Consider the following 17,579-nt stretch of genomic DNA (forward strand, 5'->3'; position numbering starts at 1 on the left):
CCACTGGCTGACACAGAGGCTTCTGGTTCTGCAGAGAACTTAATAAAACGATATTATACAATTATTACTTGGAGTCAAAGTAACCCCAGGGAAGACAAAACTAAGCTTAAAGACACAGACTGTACACAAGATTCAGATTCAGACAACTTTACTCTAAAGCAAAAAGAGCGACCTCTATCCAATCTTTAGCCTATATAAACAAACTCTTCTCTTCCAATCAATTAAACCAAAAACAATTAAACCAAAAATGGCTTCAAGAATGCTCTGTTTTGTTCTTGCCTTATCCGCTGCATCTCTCTCCCTCTCTTTCGCTGCTTCCCACGATTACTCCATCGTCGGATATTCCCCCGAGGATTTGGAATCTCATGACAAACTCATCGAACTATTCGAGAACTGGCTCTCCAATTTCGAGAAAGCTTATGAAACCGTTGAAGAGAAGTTTCTTAGGTTCGAAGTTTTCAAGGACAATCTAAAGCACATCGATGAGACTAACAAGAAAGTGAAAAGCTACTGGCTCGGTCTCAACGAGTTTGCAGATTTGAGCCACGAAGAGTTCAAGAAAATGTATTTGGGGCTCAAGACTGATATAAAGAGACGCGATGAAGAAAGATCTTACGAGGAGTTCATTTATAAAGACGTAGAAGCTCTGCCTAGATCTGTTGACTGGAGAAAGAAAGGAGCTGTGGCTGATGTTAAGAACCAGGGCTCTTGCGGTAAATCAAATATCTTGGTTTCTGATGTGTTAACTTCAGATTCTTAATTAGTTCAAATATTGTTTCACAGGAAGTTGTTGGGCGTTTTCAACCGTCGCTGCGGTGGAAGGTATAAACAAGATTGTGACAGGAAACTTGACAACATTGTCTGAACAAGAACTCATAGACTGTGACACGACCTACAACAATGGCTGCAACGGTGGTCTCATGGATTATGCTTTTGAGTACATTGTCAAAAACGGAGGTCTACGCAAGGAAGTGGACTATCCCTACTCTATGGAAGAAGGAACTTGCGAGATGCAAAAGGTTTTAGTAAATGCGAAAAAAAAACAAAGATGAAAAACTAACATAATAATAAATAAGTTGGTCCGAGTTTAACTCTCTCTGTTTCCTAAACAGGATGAATCTGAAACGGTTACCATAAATGGACACCAAAATGTACCTACGAATGACGAGAAGAGCCTCTTGAAGGCATTGGCTCACCAGCCTATCAGTGTCGCCATTGATGCCTCTGGCAGAGAGTTCCAGTTCTACAGCGGCGTAAGTGAAATATAAACATATGAATCAAGAAATTTGGTTAAGTTATTCAAATTTCCTGAGGTTTGAATCATTATTGTTTTTCTATATATAGGGCGTGTTTGATGGGAAGTGCGGGGTTGACCTAGACCACGGTGTGGCTGCGGTTGGGTATGGATCAAGCAGGGGTTCAGATTACATCATCGTAAGGAATTCTTGGGGACCAAAATGGGGAGAGAAAGGTTACATCAGGTTGAAGAGGAACACCGGGAAACCAGAGGGTCTTTGTGGTATCAACAAGATGGCTTCTTTCCCCACCAAAACTAAGTGATCATCAGATCATTCTCTCTTATATGTCTTTCATCATCTTCGTATCTTTATGAATATTGTTGTCATGAAACTACAATGTCTGTCTTTTTTGACATCAGATCATTCTCTCTTCAATTGAAGCTTGTAACAACTATATATGTGCAAATAATAGCTATATATAAGTAGCAGAGAATCAACAAGTTTCTAGTACTAACCAAGAAGAAAATGAAGTCAGAGCTTAGGGAACTGAATATAAAAATGATGAATAGAAGAAAAGAAAAAAAACATTAAATTGAAAAATTTCTAATTCTAGGTAAGTAAATTGAAGAAAACAGAGAAAACGTGGATTAAACAGTTTCTTGGGTAAGAAGCATATATAACAAAAAAAAAACTCAAGGAAGACATAAACAAAAAATCTAGAAGCGATAAGTAGAAAAATAAACAAATACATGTAATTAACGTTCCTTTGTCCCAACTTGAATTGATCATCATCGCGTTTGAAGCAAAGTGCTCGCCGAGGATTGCCCATTAACAATCGGTGGCTCAATTTCACCCTCATCATTACTATCTTGTTCAAGCTCGTTGTCCTCTAACGATCTTCCCATAGTTTCCTTGGTGAAGAAATAAGTCACAAAGATTCCAGCAATGCAAACGCCACTAAGAACCAGAAAAGCAATTCTCATACGATTCACTTCGGGATAAACCTGGTTTATATCATCTCCATCCATCTCCTTAGTAGCCCACAAGAATCCAACAGTGCCCACAATAGCCCCAAGCTTACCCACGGCACCGGATATACCATGGCAAGTAGACCTAAACCTAGCCGGAAAAAGCTCCGCGGGAATAATAAAAGTTGTAGTGTTGGGACCAAAGTTGCAAAAGAAGAAAATCAAACCGTAGAGAACCATAAAGCCTTTCTTGTTCTGCTCATGCTTTGACCAATACCAACTGTATGGAATCCCCGCGACTAAATAAATAACAGCCATGAAGAAAAACCCCATAATCTGGATTTTTACACGACCTATCTTGTCGATGAAGTAAACTGTGAACCAGTATCCGGGAATGGTAGAGCAAGCCGCAATGATGGCTCCTAATTCCGCAACTTCGAAGGCTGCGTCATAGACGTTTTCTGGGGTGGAGGAAGAAGGTTTATCAGAGTAGTGACTGAAGATTTGGGAGAGGAGGAGGTTGCTTGTGTAAAAGACGACATCTACTAGGAACCAATTGACGGAGGCTGCAAAGAGGTCTCGGCCGTGGAGGTGAAGGAAGCGACGAGAAAATAGTTTGTAGGAAGCCGGTGGCGGCAGAGGGGGTGGCTCCGTCGTGGTTTCGTCGGAGAGATGAGATATTGACATGACTCTTTGCATGTCTTTTGCTGCTTGGACGATATTGTTCTCCACAAGTGCTGTGTATCTGCATGCATCAGTATAATTTTAATTAAACTAAAGTATTTACAAAATCGACTTTACTCTCTAACTCCTTTTTGTCTGATGGATGCAATAATAGTGTGTTGGAATTAAGAACTTTGAAGAGTACGTGTGAGGATAATTTAGTTTAGTTGTATATAATTTATTAATGAAAAGACAAAACTTGCTTCATTAGCTGGAGCTGATACGGTGATTTACCTGAGGACCTGAGGTATATATATAAATATTAAATGAAAGAATATAAAATAATTTTTGCTGTTGTATTGATTAAAAAAATAATGTAGACCTATGATTGGTGGAAACTTGGGATGGCTAATGTTGAATAAATGAATATACAGACAAGGATAAGAGGCGTATTAAGGTATATACCATAGTGTTATGCTATCTTATCCCTCACAAAGTCAATGACTCCTTCGAAACAAAATACCAACTTGTAAATTGTAACCCTTAAATAAGTGATACATACCTACCTATATTCATAAAACCTAGCTATTAAAACATACAACAAAAAAAATCTAATAATATGTTTTAAGGAATCTAATATTATATATGTGTGTGAGATATTAGAACCATTATATCAAAGGAATATTCGTTTTAATCACGTCAATTACTTACTAACTAGAAAATACAGTTAAACTTGTTTTTGGTTTGGTATAACATACAGTTACAATGTTCCTAAACTAGAGAAGAGCTGACAAACAAAGAAATAAATAAATTCGTTCTAAGTCAAATGTATGGTGACAAATACGTTCCTTCACTCATCAAAACATCAAGACAACTGTTTTTGTAATTAAAAAAATAGAATGTAATTTAATTATATACACAATGATCAAATCTAGTGAGCAAATAAAAATAGTGAGCAAGAACGTCCTGCATTACGTCCTTTACTGATTTGTGATTGGCAAACATATGTATATAAACAATAATTCTAATTAAATATTTGTAAACAAAAAAAGAGATGATGGACGACGGACCTTGCGGTTTCAGGCATCAACATACGCCAATAGAACGTCAATGCAGCCGGAAGAGCACCGATCATAAGTATAAGTCTCCACGCGATATCAGCTTCAGCCGGAGCCTCCTTAACCACCTCAAACCCATCGCCACCGCTCTTAAACGCCACGCAGATAGCCATGGTCACGGCAGAGCTAACCAAAATCCCCAACCCTTGCATAGAGAACACGGCAGCTATGAACGCGCCACGAGTCCTCTTGTTAGCAAACTCGGACATGATGGTAGCGGAAAGCGGGTAATCACCACCAATGCCAAGACCAAGAATAAACCGGAAAAAACCAAGGCTAACCATAACACAAGAGCGACGAGTCGTGCACACGGAGAAGCCACAACCGAAGGAGCTAAGGATCATGATGACTAAACAGAGTCCGTAGACTCTGCGACGACCGACTCGGTCACCGAGGTAACCGAAGATGAGTTGACCAGCGGCTGTACCGAGTAGAGCGATGGCGTAAGAAGTTGAAAGAACGGCTGTGTTGATCGAGTCACCGTTGTAATAAACATGGCTAATCATTTTCATGACCGGTGCGATGCAGAAAAGATCGTATGCGTCGGTGAATAGACCCATTCCTGCGACTATGATCGCTTTGAAATGGTACCATTGTATTCGAGCTGCATCAAGCGATGACAATATCTTTATTGCCATCTTTGCTTTCTTCTCCACTCTCTGCGATTCTGAATCCAGAGCTTTATTCTTTTCTTTTTCTTTCTATTTTGTTTTGTTTATCAAGATTTCGAATTCATGAGAAGACAAAAGTACGAAAACAGGACAATGATTCTTATAACGACTTAACTTTTGTAATATTTCATTATTTTTATTTTCTATGAGTATGGAATATGCTTATGATTTGACTCCGAGGAAGACTTGGTCCTTTTGATATTTATGTTGTCACGATGGGCACTAACCTGAACATCATATTGTTTGGAAATTTCCAGCAGTTTAGATTAATTAGTAACCAAATAAAACCTGAATTTTTTTACTAGTCGGTTTAATACGGTTGGTTTTGGTTTGATTCACTTACTGAGAAGAGTGGACAAGTGACAATTGGTTCGGCAAGTTTAGACAAAAAGATTCTCAGTTGATGATGAGCAAGCAAAATCGACGGTGTCATGTCCTAAAAGATGAACAAAGAGTGAATGATCTGTCCTTTACATGCGGTTTGATTGGCCTAGCTTCTGTATCCATTAACATAAGAGATCCTGAAGTTTTCAACTTTGTAGGAACCTCCGGTTTAGTTAAGAGTCTTTGTGTCTGATGATGACAGCCTCGAAGATACCATCTGATCGGAAGTTAGGAGAGAATAGCCGTGGATCAACTGGTCCTGGGAGGCTAAAGCATAGCTTGAACGGTCCAGAGGGACACAGCTTCCGGATATTCATTTCAAAAACCCGAGAATGCCTCTGGATTGTTTTCTCGCCTGTCGTAGTCGATCCTTCAAGTATCACCTTACCATCTGATTCAATCTCACAGCTGAATTCACCTGCACACAAAAATGACCAAACCAATTCATGTGTTTCATCACTTAGACCCGATGAGACCTATGGAAATAGTTAGTTGTGTAACAACAACAAAGCATGACTATACCGTAATCTTTGCGGACACCAGGCAAAGCAACTTGAAAAAAGTATGCAACATTGTTGACACCAATGTCAACAACACCAACAGATGGTCCTAGCGTTCTATTACTGGCTGTTCCGGTAGTGACAACCGACGGTTCTGCATCACATTCCTTCATGTCAGGAGGAGGAACAGGTATAAGTGCCTGACTGGTGGGTTTATCTGTTCTGCCTCTTTCCATAAGCGTTTCACCATTCTTGTTTGCTGCCTTTCTTGATGAGTTCTTGAACCGTTTTCTCTTGTATGTCTCCCGAAATCTTTCAGGGGTTTTACTCATTCCAGAAACAACAGCATGACCAACAACTGCTTCTTCTCCCTCTTGGTCAGAGACAATTCCACTGGATACCGTTCCTCCGTTTCTTAGGCAATCCTGCTCCATTCCCTGGCTTACTGGAATGTCCACAGAGAGTCTATCTGGTTTACTGATCAGGCAACTAACAACTGCATCTTCCTCTTTCTTTCTCTTGCATGTTTCTCGAGGCTCTCCAGATGAATTGTAGTCTTCACTAGTAACAAGTCCATTAGATGTCGCTGCATCCCCATTTCTCGAACAGTCCTGCTCTGTTCCCTGGCTCTCATCCAGCTGCACACGTGGAGGACACAGAGACATGACCCTATCGATTTTAAAGTCGTTCAAACGCGACAAGCATCTAAATCTTTGAAGCTCTTCCTTGCTTAGAAAGTCCAGTGCAGGTTCACCGATAACAACAATCCCTTTCACAATCTCGTGGCTTGGGGAATACCTTTTCTGCTGGTGAAGATTCGTGGGGAAAAAAGACGTAAACTGAGGAAACTTTCCAATGGGTTCCATAGGTAGATAACCCTTGAGATACATATAAATCATGTCAGGATGGAGAAGGAGGCTGGAGTTGGCGTTTCTCAGTACATTATAGTAGAGGTTCTGAAGCTGAGCAACAGTGAGAGAGGAAGATCCAACGTGCATCAAAGTGTAAGGTGGTAAACCTTTAGCTAGTCTCTGAGAAGCTGAGCATCTTGGGTTATCAGAATACACATCAGGACCCAAATAATTACTCATGATGAAATTAACCAAGAAGTACTGATCGCTCGATAACCCATCGCTACACAGACTCATGTTTTTTTGATTCAAGCAAATGAGGGAATATATTATATATCAATGAACCCTGCATAACATATAAAAGTGGCAGCATCATGCAGTGTGTCACATACATGGAAACAATAAGGACATTCCCAAAATGTTAGGCACATGAGTGTCTCAAAGATTCCAGATTCAGTCATCATATATATAGCTTTATAAATTTCCACCATTGTCTAGTTAATCATTTTGAACAGTGAATTATATCCAATTTTACACAGAATAAAAAAAAAAAAAAAAAAACCCAAATAAATGCAGAGACCAGAAAGCTCATTTGAGTAGCTCTAGTTCAAACTTCAAAGTGAAAACAAAAATTCCCTAAAAAATCCCAAAGGTCCATCACGGTTGAAGAAGACACTGTTAGTACTCTCTATTGCAAGAATCGAACCCACATTGTTGTTCACAATAACACACAACACAGGAGATAAAAAAATAGGGTTTTCTAAACTCTTACTTAAAAAAGGCCATCGATTTGTGAAAAATTAATCCAACATTGCAATTGTAATAATCACACATTTCATTGAGAAAACGAGAAGAACCCCCGAAACTAAACATCAGTGGGCAATGATTAACAAAAATGTGATTTTTGGTACCTTTGATTTTGTCGTGATGCTTCGAAGCTTCGGAGTAGGAAGGGAAGGAAGGAGCAAAGAAGAGAGAATTTTTTTTTCTTTTTTTTTTTTTTTTTTTGGTTCTGTCTGCTGAATAATCAATCAAAAGTTTTGGTAGGGGAAAAATGCAAAGGGAATGGGGTCCTTTGGCTCGTTACACGTGGGACCCGAAATATAACCGCATTTGGAGGTATCACTTGTCACATGCGGTTATAATAGCCACGTGCCGTCTTTGTTTTTAGAGTTTTATTGGGCTTTCTTTTGTAAAGCCGAAAGGCCCATTAAAAACAAGAATAACAAAAGAGAGGAAGTGGTGGGAAAATGGTTTAACATTTTAATACGCTGAGACTGACTCATGATTCTGTGCATTTTGCAGACTAACCATCTCTAGGTTCAGAGATTCCTCGGACAGTCGGACTTCAAAACATCATTACCTTGCCGTTACTACCACGAGTCCACGACACTCTCATTAAATATTTTCCATCTAAATTTATATACTAGTAACCAATACTGCAAACTTCAATCATATGGATCCATGGATGTGTACCTTAATAACCTCACCAATGATAAAAGTAGGATTTCAATTTATTTGTGTTCAAGGTTGATGAACAAAAAAACGAGTCCAAGAAGGAATATGTATACTACATTGACTCAATCAAAAGTGCTCATGAGAAATGGAAGAAAAATGGAGTTAAGTAATAAAGGAATCTGAGCAGAAGAAGATGGGATTCATACACCGAAACAATTAACAAGAGCAATTTTATCAGTCTAGAACTCTGTACAGACATGGAGAAGAGAAGACTCCTCGATCTAAAAGAATATATGAACAGACAAGAAGCTAAGCCAACACTATAAACATTCATTTCTTTACTTACAATGCAGATGACTCGACTTTATAGGACTTCAGAATCTACCTTATTATAATCTTTCTTTACTAACACTCTCCTATGCCTTAGAAAGAGTGTTTAGTGGTAACAAGACTACTTTTACTACCATAAGAATCAGGTTTTGAATCCACCATTCTATATGCATCTGTATGTGTTTATATATATAACCAAACTTAATCCTACCGGTTCCAGGGTTCAACCATTCATTCATATAGTTTATGCCAGAAAGCTTGTAGTGGGCTATACACATGCTGAGAGGGTTACGTAAACAGAAGCACAACCAACTCCTGCAGCTTCCATTGTCCTTTTTCCTTCATCCACCTTCCCAAGAGCAACCCTTTTTTTTTACTTCTTCAGTGAGCAAGAACTACTTATGACCTGTAACAGCGGTAAAGTGGCGAGGTTGAAAACATTTGCAAGTACTGAAACTAAAAATGCAGCTAATGTACCAAAGCTTACCTCTAGAATGCAAAAAAACAAATAATTGCAAAGCTTAAACAGGAAGCCTGCCAATACTCAGAGTAGCTTTTACGTTGTTATCCTTAGTTTTTTATTTTCCTTTTCGGCAGTCTTCAAGGATTACTAACTGAAACCCAACAAATAACACCGATATAGTGTATGTAAGCGAGTATCATCTCCAATCCAATTTAAACCCAAAAAAAAAGTCCAAAAAGCTTACGTTGATGAAATTTTTCACCCCGTTGTTTGATCAGAACCGCTACTTTGCATATATTGAGGAGTCTGGACAATGATACGTTGCTGTGTTGGAGCTAAAGCTGAAGGATATGGAGATTGAATAGCAGACATAGGTGAAGTGCCACCAAGCTGCAGAACATGACTTCCTGGATGAGAATAACCCTGAACTGCTGTATAACCTTGACCACCGGGAATAGTCTGACTCAATTGCCCGTATTGATACCCTGGTGAGTTAACTGCCCCAGGTACTCCATACACCTGAATGTACTGCTGACCCATGTAAGGACCATAAAATCCCTACGACACCATGAAGAGAAGACATGATTTTATAACTAACTAAGGTCATAACAGTCTAAAATGCATAAAGAAAGTAAGGACTGCAGCAGTTTCAGACGCCTACCTGAGATTGTGAGTACATGTAGTCAGGTCCATATGGTGTAACCCTGAGGAACACAATAAACGAACAACTAATATTAGACACAAGTGAGTAAGTTTTTGCTAGACACTCTTTAAGAGATTATATATAAGACGAGTAGCAATTATACATCAATGGCTAAAGTACGTTATACTATGAAGGGAAGGTGCTTAAGCTACGGGAAATGGCCTAAAGTGTCTACTCCAATATGTCCATTGGAAATTTTTAGATCATTTCGGCCCTATCAAAGTCAGAAAAACAGGTCATGACCTTGCCTGTCCAAAAAATAATTGAGTTCGGCCACATATCCTCTGCGATTATATTTTTGTATTCCTGCAAGTTACCAATCACAACATGTCACATCATAGTGCTACACTCAAGACACTAAGTGGCAGAAGATTACTATCAACGCTTAGCTCGTCGAATATCCAAGTGATTGTCCATGCTGTGATCGGTAAATGCCACTTGACCAAAGTGACTGAACATATGTTCAACCTTTGTGAGATAGACTACCAAGTAGACATTAGAACTGATACGCTTATCATAGTATGTCTGCTATAGCATATTTACAATAAAACAATAAAATGCAATTTTGTGAGCTTCAAACTGCGCAACTCACCCATAAGGATACACCACTCCATGTTGGTAGTTATAAGCAGGTGGTTGCTGATGCGGATGGCTTCCAAATAGTGAACCGCGAGGACTCTGCACACTTCCAACATATGGGGGAGCAGGTCTTATCCGCCCTAACCAAACAAAATACACAATGCAACAAATTAAAGGTTTACACTGTAACAATCCATCGACAAACTGAATATTTCACCAAATATATTAAGGTCAAGTAATGAGAAGAAAAGGAATAGATGAATACTGAAGCAAGACTGACCAGGAAAATTGGGTATCATGGCATATTGCATAGGGACCCTAGGTCTGCCAAGAGAAGCGAGATTACAATTGGCGCGTCTGCCATCTATAATAGGTGTTGGGTCGACACAGGCTCTCCTAGCAGCCTCTGGATCTCGAAAAGTCACCTAAATCCACCATAAAAATCATAAACATAGTAGTGAGTCATACTACAATCATGAACATATAAACAAACAGATATCTACATCAAACGAATGAAAAGGGAGTCCAATGGTTAGCAAAGATGGCAAGAAGTTTCATCAAAAGCAGCATTTTCCGAATTCAACATCTATATGGTTATTCAAAGAACTAGGAATCCTAAAGTCAAGCAGATCATTTACCAATTACCAAAAGTGTCACTATAGTTATAACTCTCAAGCAACATTTTGGTATCTAATAATAATCTATAAGCATACAATGGAAGCAGAGGATGTTGTTCATTAGAAGCAGCCATAGAAACATAGAACAAAAGTAAGCAAAACAAAAGATTAGGAGACTCACAAAGCCGTAACCTTTGGAGCGACCAGTGTTCTTATCAGTAATAACGACGGCCTCAAAGATATCACCATATTGTTCGAAATGCCGACGAAGAGTGTCGCTTTGAGTCTCCCACGCAAGGCCACCAACAAAGACTTTAGTAAAAGTTGTATCACCAAAAGGAGAGTTCAAGTAATGAAACCCAGAGCCAGGAATCGAATGATACGCCATGATTAGAACCAAAAGACAGAAACTTTATACAATAGAAGATAACCAAAGACCCTAAAACTAGACCCAGTAAACCCTAGACAAAGTTTTGAGTGGTGGTTAAACCTAAAGATGAAGAAAACAGAACAGATCGAATTTGAAAAGAGGAAATTCTAGGGTTTACCAGGGTCTGCGAAGAGAAGAGAGATCGGACCCAACGACACCTAATAAAGGATCATACTTGACAAAGTAATGATCATGACATAAAAAAAATAAAAAAAATAAAGAGATAAAATTTCCCGGGAAAAAAAAAACAGAACAAATAAAAAAAAAAAGTTGGGGGAAAAGGGTTTTAAAAACTTTGGAAGATAGGCCACGGAAAGAAGAAGAAGAGAAGAGTCTGTGCCGGGGTTAGGTACAAGGATGGGTCGAGAGAGACGATTCACAGACGAATTACAATCAAAGGGTTGGAGGAAATGGGAAAAGAGAGGAAGAATTAGAGTGATTTTAGGGATTTAGATAGAAAGGAAGAATGATGATGATGATGAAGAAGTTGGTGATGACGAAGACGATGATGCGTGATTATTTGATTCATGAATTGTTCGAGAGAGAGAGAAATTGTAAAAAAGAGTTTGTTCTTCTTCTTCGTCCCTCTCATACTGATGGGTCCCGCTCAAAATCGTATTAATACTAATTGTCGTTTTAATTTAATAATCAACGCTCCTGTAACTAAAGGTTAACACTTAACAGAAAAACAAACATCAGTGTGTAATGGAATTAAACCAATGCGTCTTCTTAACGATCACGATCTCCATCTTTGATTACAAGATAAGACGGGAGAAACTTTGGAAGAATCAACGCCGCCACTAGACACAAAACAACCAAAACCACCACTGACCAGCTTGAGTAAGGAATGCCTAAGAGCTGTTCTTCACAAACTGTCACAAACGATATAAGGGGAGTTTACAGACTTCATTCACTACAACTTCTATGTTGTGAAAAGAAAAAGATTGATGCTAGTAAGTGAGCTTGCCTATGTTGTAAATGATGAAGGACCGTTCTTTGACATTTGGTATAGCTACAATGCCTTCAGGTTCAACCGTCACCAAAACATATAATCCGTCCTAAATCAGAAACAAAAATGACTCTAAGGTCATATCTCATAAATGTTTCAAAGGTTAAAGGAACTGGTTGAAAATGATGGACCAATACCTTGTTATTAACTTCTTCAAGACTCTCGGTTTTGAAGATCAGTTTCTCAGTGTTCAGTAATCTCCTCATCTGGTTCAGCTTCAAACCCACCTCACCATTCTTCAGTAGTTGCAGCGTAAATAGAGCCGGTATCTGTTATTATCATAACTAAAGATCAGATATCCAACACTTCAACAAGCAAAAGACACATGGAAACAAAAAGCAAGATAACAAAAAATTGACATACAGAAGCTGGGTACGATATCTTGACTTCATACCAAGAATTTGACTTAAGCCCTTCTAATTTGTAAACTCGAGAACCAGATTGCAATGGCAGTGTCTCCTTCCATAGTTCCTTCCCAGCATATAAAGTTTTCCCATCAAACCTAAGAGACAAATCCACCTAATCACATCATTTCTATTGTACCAATAAAGAATCCAAATTGGGAATAATGTGAAGACGATTACGCACACTTACTGTTTCTCATGGCTGTAACAAGACACAAAACTTACGAAGACGATTACAAAGATAAGCAAGTGGCATCCTCTATCACGTAACTCTAGCATCCTATAAAGTCCTGAGAAACAAATCCCAAAGTTATTCTTACAGTTTGTTTTCTCAGTGACGTAACACGAAAAATAAGGATTCATCAAACCGAAATCGAATCGACTTACCCGAAATCAGACTCTCACCGAGTCACCGGAGATGATAGATTCTCGGTGATCCTTGGATCGACGGCCTGACAGGGAACACGATTCCGGCGACTTCGGAGCTAGATTTGATTCCACTCGATCGAGATGATGCGTGGGATTTGGGCCTTCTATAATTGATTGCGCTGATATCACTTAATTGGGCTACATAAAGGCCCAATTTAATATTTAAACACCTGTAATTTTAATAGCTTGTAAAACAAAACGGATCGTGGCCACACACAGCAACTGTAACACGTGGGCAGATCTCCACGTTGTAATATCTACGTGGCGAGTTTCTAAGAATAGTTTTTTGTCCTGTCTTTGGTTTTTGGTGTGTAGGGACCTCGTCAATATGGGGGCCCAAAAGGCTTCGGACACTAACTCAGAAAGTCCAAAAGAGTCAGGTAAACATGTAGGCTCCATTTCTAAAACCAAATTGGCAATTTGCCCATGTTGCTTCCCTCCCCTACTTAAATAGTTAATTTCTCTATTCAATCAAATCACCTTTATAATAATTTACTGTGATCTTACGTCAAATAAATCTCAACTTTAGTTTTTCCCAAATAATGTTAGTGTATATGTTAACCAACAATATTCTTAAAAACACTTCTTTGGTATCATAGGTTTTTTTGTGCTTAAAACAGTTTGTAAGTTCACTTCACATTCATATTTTATATGTATAATATAAACTAAGAAGGCTTGTTCACATTCAGAATGACTAGAGAAACAAATGAAAGAGGCAATTAATACTTATTTGACAAGACACTTGGTTTTGTTTTCTTCTCCGGGCTTTATAAATAAAATAATTTTAAAAAAACTGGTGGATGGGGGTAGTGGTAGATCACAAGTCGCCAAAGATGTGAGAATGGGATTGGGCATTATCGAAAAAGTTGACCCGTAATTTCTGATTGATCACAACTGCTTTTCAATTATTTTTTTAGAAAAAAATAATAGTGTAGAAGTCTGGAGACCACTAATTATACTAATTGAGTTTTAGTTTTTTACTAGCTCCCTTTTAACTTGTGACCATCATTACGTTGGTTAAAAAAAACTATTATTATACACAAATTAATTTTATAGTAACATAGGTATATTTGGGAAACCAAGTAAGTTCTCCAGATTGATAGGAGCAATATAATACAGATTTCATCCTATTTATTTAAGTTGTCTATCATCAGTCTATGGAGAATAAAATGTCAAGTCAAAGTCGTAAGAGTTAAATAATCCTTATATATATATATAACCTTCTTCATATATCGCTTTATAATACAAAGAATAATCAGAAGAGACTATAACACAAAAACAACTATGAACAGGGATATGACGATGTAATTATTGATCCATAGGATAGAATAAATTAGCATTCTTTTATATGTGAAACAGATTCAAAGAGTTCTAGCTTTGATTAACGGCACTAATACAAACTATTAAAGCACATATCATATAGTCTCCGTTTAAGCTATACATCGTTTGAGTAATTCATATCATACAAATGCACGAAAGGTTAAAAAGTTTATAGTTAATGAGATCAAATCAACTTTTGTGAAGATATGCTAACAAATAAAACTAAAAAGAAACTAATGTAAAAGTTTTCGGAATATATATTGAAAATAAAACATATAGGTTATATATTTCCCCCATATTTGTATTTTGTGCCAACCATGCATGTTTGTTTATTACACCAATTCACTTAAATAAATGGAGATTAGTATTTCTTCTTGTACAAAGCAAAGCAAAGAAGCGGACATGTTAGATTCCGTGAGACAAACCAAAAAGTGTGATTTGATTGACAATTTGATATAAAGAGCTCGATTAGACTTGTTGATTGTTTTTTATGCAAGGCTTTTTCTACATCCAATAATCAACTATCAATAAATAAAAATTTCAAGTCAGCCAACTTATTTGGTAAGGTTTCGGAGAAAACATACGGTACGTGTAGACTAGATATTGGTAGTATGTGTATATAGTGTAAACTATAGGAATGACGTTACCGGCCGTTACTATCTCACATACATAACAAAAAAAAAAAGCTAAAAAGAAAAGAAAGGAAATAAGCGTACTAAATTACTGATTGATTGATAGGTGTCCGTAAATCTTAATCATCACAATTTGTTGTCCGGATTATTATTATTTGTTTTGGTTAAAGAGGGCATGATATCTAATCTCACGATTTTTCCTTCTTTTTTTAATCATGTCCGACCTGATACAAGACTATACTACTTGGATTAAGCAGCATCCTTTTGAGATGTTTACATCGCTGACAATCAATAAATTATATTTTGGTCAATGTGTGTTTGTCGGGATAATTATAACTAATTTATATTCCATGTTTGGTGACAATATAAACTCTTACAGATACCAAGGATAACTATTTTTTAGGCAAAAACCAAGAATAAGTTAAGTTACCTCTTATGACACCTGTGCGGTGAATTATAAGTAAGTTTTAACATTGAATTCCACGTGACGATAACTTAACGTATTGATTCATTAATACATATATAGTCTTAAATACTAACTAGAGAAAAACGTTCATCCGTCTAGACAAGTAGCGTCTACGAAAACTTAGGACAGTCACACATTTATACACTTACATGATGCGCTTACTGCTTAATTTGGCGTGTAGCTCTCGCTAGGGATAAAATTATAAGTACAATGCACTAAACAGTGAACAACACCTCCCGCTTATTTGCTAAGTTTCTCGAATGATTGCACACATTTCGTTTTCAATTTACATATGAGATCATAATAATAAAATAAAATATTGGACCAGTGTTATTTTTTTCGATAGTTGAAATACGCAAACAAAAGTTCACGTACGTTTTTTTGCTTTTGAGAATTAGAAATACGGGCAAAAGAAGCGAAAGTAAGTTAGATAGATTCGGGAGGAGTACTGTGATTGGATAAGGTATTGACCAAGTACCGATGATTCCGACCACCTCCACGTGGTCACGCAGCTTGCCTTTCACTTTCATGCTCTGACATTTTGACCGCACGTGACTTTTGTCTGTGCACGTGCGAACCAAGCTAACGTGTGCGGTTCAAGTACATTGCACCGAGCCCTGACTCGCCAGGGTTGCGCCGATGAAAACGACGGTCCGCGGGTCCCGCATGCCATGAGGATGGACGGTTTGATCCGATCCGTTTCCTACTTTCCTACTGAGGATCGGGTCCCACACATGGTTCAGGCCACATGCCTCCACGTTGAAGGAGCTTAGGTGTTACTATATGGGTGCAGTTAAAAATTATGACAACCAGTCACGGTCCGATGTGAGGTCATGCATTAATGGGTCGGATCGAGTTAATTAGCCAGTTCAATACATTAATATGCAATAATTTGGATGGGTTGATGCAATTGGTAAGTGTTTTAGGGATTATCCAATTTTTTTTGTAAAAATTAAAACTACGAAAGACGATATTCATTTTTATATAAATAAAAACGTATAATGATTTCTATATATAAAAAAAGATCTGTGTCAAAGTGGGTTTTTCTGATTTTTTTGTATGTTGTTATACCCATGTTAAAGAAAGTGTGGATCAGATTAATACTACACATGTATAAGTTAAAAAAGAGGAGTACTTATCAATTATTTTTGAAAATGCTAATACTCCTCCTATCATCTAATTTGACATTGTGATAATTATTAACTAGTCTTTCACATTAATGGATCATTTAACTTTCTCCAAACGTATCATTAGAAAGGGTCCACTCCGTCTTACGATATTTAAAGGAATGAATATATAGATCTCATTATGATAAAAGGGCCATTATCTAGATTGATTGATCTTTGTTATGCGGCTTATGCTCTCTTCCACGACAATAAAAGTGGATATAAATTAATAAATATCAGATGTAACAAGTGGGAAACTTTAGAAAGAACATCGATTCTTTGATATCTAAATTAGCTCGGGTTCAACGACTATAGATATATAGTTTAGTAATAGCAAACAAACACACACACAAATAAATTGGCTGGAGTTGGAAATAAATTAATAATTAATAATCAATCAATAAAGCAAAGGTTAATCAATAATTGTTCTGCAACGCTTAAAAGTGACTAATCCTCTCTTTTTTATTACTAAAGATTGTTCCTATCCGTTTGTTTTAGTGAAGAACGTGGGTTCGTCTTTATTGTAGTATACATTTGCTAACCATATACAATACTATAAGATAAGGACCCGTTTTTACTAAATATGTTTTGTTATTTAATTAAAATTTCCATTTACAAGATTAGTTGACAAAAGTATATATATAAACTATTTGAATATGTATATATAATAAAGTTATTCGTTTTGTTTATAGAACTCACTAGAGCACTTGTGAGGATGATGCAAGTTATTACTAAATTTTAGAATAAAAAGAAGCTTAAGCAAATTTTAAGAGAAGACGAAATAGTATTTGTCAGTTTCTTTTATACGAAAAATGTTTTAGTGACTAAGAACCAGTGTTCAAGAAAGCGGTCTAGGCGGCCGCCTAGGCGCCGTCTAGGCGCTAGGCGCTCAGCAGGCGCCTATATAACCGCCTAAACCGTTTAAAATTACATTAATTTAATTTTTATTTTTATTTTTGATTTTTAACTATATATATTTAAATTATTAAGTTTTATATCTATATACGTAATTATAAATGTTTATATGTTGTTAATATAACTTAAATAAATGTATTTTTCTTAATTTTGTATATAATTTATATTTATTTTTATTTTTCTAACATATATTTATACATAATTTTATATATATAATGTTTTATGTTGTAAACGCCTAAACCGCCTAAAAACTGTCTAGGCTCCG

The 17,579-nt window shown here is 37.1% G+C and overlaps 5 protein-coding genes across 14 annotated transcripts; 1 reads left to right on the forward strand and 4 right to left on the reverse strand.

The window, feature by feature from the left end:
- Positions 1 to 140: 140 nt before the first annotated feature.
- LOC104756441 (cysteine protease XCP2) lies at positions 141 to 1,731 on the forward strand. The gene is made up of 4 exons (XM_010479039.3): positions 141 to 713; positions 784 to 1,019; positions 1,113 to 1,253; positions 1,345 to 1,731. The coding sequence occupies exons 1-4, from the start codon at positions 248 to 250 to the stop codon at positions 1,558 to 1,560; spliced, it is 1,059 nt and encodes a 352-aa protein (XP_010477341.2). The 5' UTR covers positions 141 to 247; the 3' UTR covers positions 1,561 to 1,731.
- Positions 1,732 to 1,811: 80 nt separating this feature from the next.
- Positions 1,812 to 4,925, reverse strand: LOC104756440 (putative inorganic phosphate transporter 1-8). Its single transcript, XM_010479038.2, has 2 exons — positions 3,940 to 4,925; positions 1,812 to 2,951 (listed from the first exon to the last, which is right to left on the reverse strand). Exons 1-2 carry the CDS (start codon positions 4,623 to 4,625, stop codon positions 2,027 to 2,029), a joined length of 1,611 nt encoding a protein of 536 aa, XP_010477340.1. The 5' UTR covers positions 4,626 to 4,925; the 3' UTR covers positions 1,812 to 2,026.
- A 112-nt stretch (positions 4,926 to 5,037) lies between these two features.
- On the reverse strand, positions 5,038 to 7,438 carry LOC104756442 (increased DNA methylation 3-like). The gene is made up of 3 exons (XM_010479040.3): positions 7,305 to 7,438; positions 5,565 to 6,739; positions 5,038 to 5,460 (listed from the first exon to the last, which is right to left on the reverse strand). The coding sequence occupies exons 2-3, from the start codon at positions 6,688 to 6,690 to the stop codon at positions 5,216 to 5,218; spliced, it is 1,371 nt and encodes a 456-aa protein (XP_010477342.1). The 5' UTR covers positions 6,691 to 6,739; positions 7,305 to 7,438; the 3' UTR covers positions 5,038 to 5,215.
- A 593-nt stretch (positions 7,439 to 8,031) lies between these two features.
- LOC104756445 (putative RNA-binding protein ARP1) lies at positions 8,032 to 11,565 on the reverse strand. Of its 7 annotated transcripts, XM_087495668.1 has the most exons (9): positions 10,725 to 11,565; positions 10,207 to 10,351; positions 9,940 to 10,066; positions 9,724 to 9,798; positions 9,591 to 9,653; positions 9,306 to 9,348; positions 8,889 to 9,202; positions 8,669 to 8,795; positions 8,032 to 8,587 (listed from the first exon to the last, which is right to left on the reverse strand). In XM_087495668.1, exons 1-4 carry the CDS (start codon positions 10,929 to 10,931, stop codon positions 9,726 to 9,728), a joined length of 552 nt encoding a protein of 183 aa, XP_087351794.1. In that variant the 5' UTR covers positions 10,932 to 11,565; the 3' UTR covers positions 8,032 to 8,587; positions 8,669 to 8,795; positions 8,889 to 9,202; positions 9,306 to 9,348; positions 9,591 to 9,653; positions 9,724 to 9,725. The 7 variants fall into 7 exon arrangements, with proteins under 7 accessions (XP_087351794.1, XP_087351799.1, XP_087351800.1 ...); XM_087495673.1 differs by lacking the exon at positions 9,724 to 9,798 and having other exon boundaries at positions 9,596 to 9,653; XM_087495674.1 differs by lacking the exon at positions 9,724 to 9,798.
- Positions 11,566 to 11,591: 26 nt separating this feature from the next.
- Positions 11,592 to 12,967, reverse strand: LOC104756443 (uncharacterized). 4 transcript variants are annotated; one of them, XM_087495676.1, is made up of 6 exons: positions 12,774 to 12,967; positions 12,577 to 12,676; positions 12,377 to 12,484; positions 12,120 to 12,251; positions 11,941 to 12,031; positions 11,592 to 11,845 (listed from the first exon to the last, which is right to left on the reverse strand). In XM_087495676.1, exons 4-6 carry the CDS (start codon positions 12,186 to 12,188, stop codon positions 11,703 to 11,705), a joined length of 303 nt encoding a protein of 100 aa, XP_087351802.1. In that variant the 5' UTR covers positions 12,189 to 12,251; positions 12,377 to 12,484; positions 12,577 to 12,676; positions 12,774 to 12,967; the 3' UTR covers positions 11,592 to 11,702. The 4 variants fall into 4 exon arrangements, with proteins under 4 accessions (XP_087351802.1, XP_010477343.1, XP_087351801.1 ...); XM_010479041.3 differs by having other exon boundaries at positions 12,346 to 12,484; positions 12,774 to 12,951; XM_087495675.1 differs by having other exon boundaries at positions 12,346 to 12,484; positions 12,571 to 12,676; positions 12,774 to 12,931.
- Between the last annotated feature and the right edge of the window lie 4,612 nt (positions 12,968 to 17,579).

The sequence above is a fragment of the Camelina sativa genome, chromosome 17 (assembly GCF_030686135.1).
Source record: "Camelina sativa cultivar CO46 ecotype springtype chromosome 17, ASM3068613v1".
Classification (NCBI taxonomy): Eukaryota; Viridiplantae; Streptophyta; class Magnoliopsida; order Brassicales; family Brassicaceae; genus Camelina; species Camelina sativa.